The sequence below is a fragment of the Nansenia antarctica genome (genome assembly GCF_963989245.1).
Source record: "Nansenia antarctica genome assembly, chromosome: 7".
Lineage (NCBI taxonomy): Eukaryota > Metazoa > Chordata > Actinopteri > Argentiniformes > Microstomatidae > Nansenia > Nansenia antarctica.
The window spans coordinates 59005926-59012915 of NC_137677.1; the positions used below are offsets into that span (position 1 = coordinate 59005926).

A 6990-nucleotide genomic window follows, 5' to 3' on the forward strand; every position below is an offset into this window, starting at 1 on the left:
CTTAGCTAAATGTTAGTGAAGCTCAAATATAATCTCAATAATAACATTTGGATATGTTGGGAGGTAAGGTAGAATAACGCAAGAACCGGAGACAATCAAGATCACACTTTGACTTTTGGCGGATCGAGCAATAGCCACCCGATGATTATAGTATTGCCGTTGAGTTTGAATTGAAAATCTGTTTAGCTAATTGTGACGTTAGAATTATAAGGTTCTATCTCCATTTTTGGTCAAAATTGAGTTTATTTTTTATTTTATTTTTACAAAATCTGATCCATTAGGTGTTTATTAATGCCTGTGTGGTGTTATTTTTTTAAATGTTGACATTTTTGAGTTAGTAATTCATAAAATACAAAGGTTCCATCTCACAAAACATAATGGAATGTAACAACTTTGACGCTCAATATCTCTGAACTACCCTAAACGGAGATTCTAGAACCTTATCATTCTAACGTCACGATGTCTCGGCTTTCCAAGAAAACACGATCTGTGTGCACGGATGATCCACTGGACAACCCTGAAATCTGTCAGAAGATGACAGTGATGAGGCAGATCTTGACGTCTTGTTTCGGAGCTCAGGGCAGACTGAAACTAGTCCATAATAACGTGGGGGGACACGTCCTGACCACCTCCACCTCCTCTGTGCTCCTCCCAGCGGTCCCCTCCTCCGAGCCTCTGATCAAACTCATAACCACCTCCATCCTCAACCACGTGTCTCGTTTCAGTGATTGTGGTCTGTACGCCGGCATCCTTTGCTTTGCCCTGATTGACCAAGCCAAGCAATCTAGCCTCAGTAGAAGCCTGGCCATCAAAGTGAACAAGCAGCTATTGGGGGTATGCACGGATTACTTGAATAAAGTTGATTGCGGCTGTAAAGTGCAGATCGACTTCTGCAGTAGTCAGAGTTTGGTCACCCTAGCCCGGGGTGTCATCTCCAGTAAACCAGCCTGTGTGTTAACAGAGAAGGAAACACAGCATGTAAGCACACTGGCAGTGCAGGCCTTCTTACTGACTGTTCCCTCCTCCAACTCCCCAGGCTCCAAGGTCTGTCTCGGGAGGACATTGACTGTGTCTGTTGAGGGCCAGCCTGTGGTTGACTCTGCTGTTTTCCCTGGGTTGCTGGTGGACATGCCAGACATGCTTCTTAACCCATCAGACATGGAGAAGAAGCTCAGACCTGGTCGTCCACTACGACTGGTCCTGTTTAACGTGTCTCTCTCTGGGGATCTGCCAGAGCTCGGCGAGGGAACAGTTGAGGTACACCAAGGGTGTGACCCAGAGGCAGAAGTCCTGGAGCAGCTCATGAGACTCGGAGAACAGGCGGTTAATGACAAGGTGGACATGTTTGTGTGTCAGAGGGTGATACACCCAGTCCTGCAGCATTACCTGAGGGGACATGGTGTGGTGGTAATAGAGAGACTGGGACTTGCACTCGTTGAGCCACTAGTTCAAATGACAGGTAATAATCTATGATGACCAGAAATTCAATGTTTTATTTATTTGTAGGTGATAAGCGTTTTTCATATTTGAAGAAATTGACCATTTGAAAGCCTCCTTACCAGATTGACACTGTTCTAAATACATGTTTGTATATCTGTGGGGGGGAAACCTCCCCAGTTCCACTAGCTAGGTGTTTTTGAATTCCAAAAAATCTAATTATGCACTTGTGGTTTTCATCCTTTCTTATGTACCAGGTGCTCAAGCTGTAGCCACATTTCAGACCCCAATCAGTCCCACAGCCTATGGGCAGGTGAAAGGCCTCTCTGTGAGGCACTTTGGATCCAAAGAGCTCCTTCACCTGCTTCCTCCCAGGGACTCAGATGTCTGCACTATGGTTATCTGCCACAGGAACGAGACCATGCTCAATGAACTGAAAGTAGGTTGCCACACAACCTGACCTACTGTATCACTCAGCAAGCCCATTTCCATCATGGACATTTAGATGGAACCATTCTCAAACTACCTCTGACAACATCACAGAAGATAGCCTAGGCTGGCTTTCATTCTCTTCAAAGAGTCTTCATTTATGAGAAAACATATGACAAATTGGTTGTTTTAATTCCCTTAATCGAGATGTTCCTCTGGTCATGTTTCAGGTAGCGTGTCAAAGGGCAGAACATGTGTTGAGACTCACCCTGAGGGACCCATTCGCCCTCTTGGGAGGAGGATGCACAGAGACACACCTAGCAGCCTACATCAGAAACAAGGTCTACACACTCTTCATCTCAAACCCAAGCAAATGTGAAACATATTTGGCATTTATTGACGGTGCTCTATGTTATTGAGAGGTCAAAGCAATGTTATAAAACGTTCCTATTAACATATCTCTAATGGAACAAAAACGTATTTTTGAATGATTTCAACTTCTGTCTTTGCAGACTGTTGACGAAGGGCGAGAGGTAGCATCAACGCTGGGATGCTCGCCGTCTGAGTACCTGATGGGTATGGACGGATTCTGCTGCTCCCTGGAGTCTGTTGCGCAAGCGCTGGAGCATGATGGGGGACACTGCCTCATTGATCTGTCTCACGGCCACCGGTGGATTGTCCCTGGAGATGCAGCCCCCCAAGACCAGTGGGGGGATGCTTTGGGCTCCTGTGGCTGCGGACTGATGGAGAGTAGTAAACCTGGTCTGGAGTGGTCCTCCCTCAACACCAAATACCCGGAGATCCCTACTTCCTCCCCCCTGATCAGAAACTCTACCTTTCAGCCACGTGTGCTGGACTCTTTCACAGCCAAGCTCAATGCTATGCAGGTCGCTGTGGAGACTGCTAATCTCGTGCTGGACATTAGATACATAATTCAGGATGTAAACTAACTGCAATGTTAATATATTTTCTCTTTTTTTAATATGATTTCTAATTTTTTTGTAGAAAGAAAGCCTGGAACCTACTAAGTTTCTTCTCAATGCTCTGTGTAATACTTCATTTCGGACACTAGATGTCCCCACTACTCTGTTAACCCCAAATCTCCTATTTACTTACGACTTTATCCCTGCAACATTTATGTGTATTCAAATGTGAGTTGCTTACGGTGATCATATTTCGGTAATTAAAAGACATGAATGATATACAACACGTTCAAGTGTCTCTGGGCTACATTTGTTGTGACGACTGTCAGTGCTCACCTCTGCTCCTGGGTGTGGTGCTGTTCACTTGAAACGGATCAGGTATCTTGGCTAGTGATGCTTTTTGGTCCCTTTTATTCAGTCTGGAATCACAATAGTGTTTCTCTTTAACTTAAAAGTGTCACTTGTGAACCAATTAAGTATCTAATGTCCACAATCTAAACTGTAGATAGAGAATGTTTGGAGTAGATAGATAGATAGATAGATAGACTGTAAACTGGCCTGAGCATAGATTCATTTTCCCTGCGATGGATAGATGGATAGATGTCCTGCTATGACTGATGGATAGAGACTTACTTAGTCAAATGTATTTGTTGTAAGTCGCTTTGGATAAAGGCATCTGCTAAATGTTAAAAATGTAAATAAATGTAAATGTAGCCTGAGCATCGATTACTTAACTGTCAGGTCACAGAGAATGTTGTTTAGACTGGGTTGTTTGTTTGTCACATATACATATCTGCATTTGTGTTTGTACTCTAACCTATTTGTTGAATTGAATTGAATGGTTGTTAAACACAACATGGGACCCCATCAGTGCACATGGTCAGGTTTAGACCATTGGAAGGGCAGCCAATAGGGCACATCCTCTAATTTTGCCATTCAAGAGGGCACTTTAGTGCGACGTTTTTCAACGGTGACATGGTCAAGTTTAGACCACTGGTGGGGCACCAATAGGGCATGTCCTCTCATTTTTGCCACTCAAAAGGGCACTTAAGAGAGACGTTTTTCAACCGTGGGGACACCAGGAGGGGCGGTCGCCCCCCCTGCCCCCCCCCTGAGTCCGCCAGTGATTATGAATATGGAAATAATATACATTTAGATTGGATCGAAACTTAGTTTTCAAGATTTACAGGAGTGATACTCTAGGCTACTCTATAAGGCTGCAGATTTCCCTCCATAATTAATACATTGGTCCAAGCTCTGTGCTATGTTAATTATAGTTACTGCAATAATATTTGCTCATAGCTGGCAGGGATCAATTCCCTGTGGAAATAAAGACCAAATTTGTCTCTAAACACAAACCTACTGTTCAGTCTCTCCCAGACAGCTGTGAAAATACACTGACTAACCTCAGCCTATTACGTCCAGGTCAAGGTTGATGTACTGTAACTGCTCTTCACTATACAGTGTTGAATCAAATTTGTAGAGTTGTTTTTGAAGATGGAGCCCAGCTCATCCAATAATGCGCATTCCATTTACCATGTTGCAGATATGTTTTGCTGGCATATATCAGTTACCTAGCAACATTGAATAAGATATTGGAATCCTAACCTGTGGCAGATAGCTGAGCAGGTTCAGAAAGGACAGCAAGCCACTATTTTTAGGAAAACATATATATATATTTTTAAATTTCCTCCAATCCATTTATCTGAAGTTTTGATCATTAACCCAGAGAGCTACTGCAGTATTTATTGAGAAAGGCAACAGCCTTGGTTACAACTGAACATGAACATATTAAGCCATTGTGGTAAGCAAAGAGACATATTCAGTATTCTGAACATACATTATGCTATGTGTTTGATGTTCCAGATTGTTGATTGGACTGCAAGGAGGAAGGAGGAATCCAAATGGTTCTAGTGCAGATAGAAAATACAGTTTGTGCAATGTCAGAAAAGGTTCAGTCAGACATGAGACAAATCAAAACAGTCAAAAGTGCCCATGAAGTTGATTCCTGCTTGTGTATTGCTGATCTCATTAAAGTGCTCTTTGAGACATCTCATTCTGACGATGGAATGCAAAACCTTTATTATCAAAAGATGAATGGATTGGAATCAGAGCTTTCAGTGACCTGGGGTAGTCTTTGAATTTCTCAAGGTAGTACCTGTGACCATGGGAAAAAGTCCAAAGTAATGGTAGGCACTTGGTCAATAAAGTGCCTCGTAGTTAGTACTATGCTGTAGCAGCTGCTTCTAGGAGAGCCAGCAGAGCATTTTTACTTGTTTGGAAGATAGAATAAAAGGCTGCATAATATCGTGAGCTTAGAATGATAAGGTTCTATCTCCGTTTAGGGTAGTTCAGAGATATGGAGTGTCAAAGTTTTTACATTCCATTATGTTTTGTGAGATGGAACCTTTGTATTTTATGAATTACTAACTCCAAAAATGTCAACATTTTAAAAATAACACCACACAGGCATTAATAAACACCTAATGGATCCGATTATGTAAAAAACAACATTTTGACCAAAAATGGAGATAGAACCTTATCATTCTAACGTCACGATGTTATGAATGTTATTACCAAATAGAGCCTATTGTCTACCATGGAGAATCTGTAACTGAGAGGCGGGGGTCGGGGGGCAGCTGAACTTTACTGAAAGAATCTCAGCTGCTCTTCAACGCACAGATCAGATCAGATCAGAGCCCACGCCAGCGTTCCGCTTTTCCTCGAGGGGTCCCGGGACACTTGGTGAGGTTAGAAATGATAAGGTTCTATCTCAAAAATTTTCAAAATTGAGTTTTTCCACATAATCTGATCCATTAGGTGTTTATTAATGCCTGTGTGGTGTTATTTTTCAAATGTTGACATTTTTGAGTTAGTAATTCATAAAATACAAAGGTTCCATCTCACAAAACATAATGGAATGTAAAAACGTTGACGCTCAATATCTCTGAACTGCCCTAAACGGAGATAGAACCTTATCATTCTAAACGGAGATAGAACCTTATCATTCTAAACTCACGACTTCACCTGCCCTTCAACTCCGCCCTCCGGTCGCGTCTCTCCGCCTCTTCCCCCGGTCCAGGCTGTCAAACACCGGGCAGAGCGAACAGCGAACAGCGAACACCGAACACGGGTCATGCACCGGAGCTGTGTAGGGAATGAAAAGGACTCCTCTTGGTTTTCAACAACCTTAAGACAAACTTCACTGACCAAGTGCCAAAGGTAAGTTCTATCTAGGGAACGGTGAGAGATCCGTTTCACAATAATGTACTTGCGGGGAATGATTCTCATAACTTATGTACTAAGTTGATAGGTCGGAAATCCAATTATAGCCTTTGATTCTTTCATTCGGCATGAACATAATTATAATAGAGCATCTCTGCAACTATGGACCATACGAAATGGACTACAACGTTTTTTAGTTTTTCCACAAGTGGCACAATTTCTGCGCGCAAATGGTTTTGGCGATGGTTACTTCCACAGTTCTCGTCGTGGACTCTTGTCCGGCCAGCAGAGCAGACAGCTGTTGGCGACATGTGTAATGATCGAACAAAGCCTATTGTATGTCTCCATTGAACATGTGAGTGGAACAATCATGCTCGATAGACTCCAATGTTGGGGCCAACAGAAACAATAGGCGTCCCAGGATAATGTCCTCACACTGTCACCAACTGAAGGTCAGCAATGTTTGGATCTTTCTCCTTTAGTGTAAATATAACACTCATCTCAAAAACAGAGCACATGATTTTAGCACATGATTTTAACCCAATCTTGAGTGACTACTAATTGTATAGTAGACCGAAGACCGATTATAATTGTTATTATAGGCTACCATGTTATGGTTTTGCCCTGTTTTTGAATCAGTCCTAGATTAAATATGGTGATCTGGAAACCACCCATACGACTCCCTGGGGCTCCCTGGGGCTCCCAGTCCTGCTAAGGTTCAGATATGACAGACGGCAAGCCTGTGTGTGTCCTGCTGTCCAGGGACCCACTGTTGACCCCCAGACTCAACCTGTCATTCAGACCCAGACAGCTTTGAATCCCAGGAGGTCTAAACTGAAAGAAAGCGTTAGTACTTTTGTATTGTACTTTTTAAATGTACTTTTTCAACATAGACTTGATATGCCCCATATGTCCCACGAGGAATACAGTAGTAAACAACATAAGTGAAATGTCATTTTGCTGGACATACATATGG

General features: G+C 42.7%; 1 protein-coding gene across 1 annotated transcript; it reads left to right on the forward strand.

Moving 5' to 3' along the window:
- Positions 1-459: 459 nt before the first annotated feature.
- mkks (MKKS centrosomal shuttling protein) lies at positions 460-2816 on the forward strand (the record flags this gene model as incomplete). Its single annotated transcript, XM_080535596.1, has 4 exons — positions 460-1459; positions 1695-1876; positions 2097-2207; positions 2379-2816. The coding sequence occupies 4 exons, from the start codon at positions 460-462 to the stop codon at positions 2814-2816; spliced, it is 1731 nt and encodes a 576-aa protein (XP_080391722.1).
- Positions 2817-6990: the final 4174 nt, after the last annotated feature.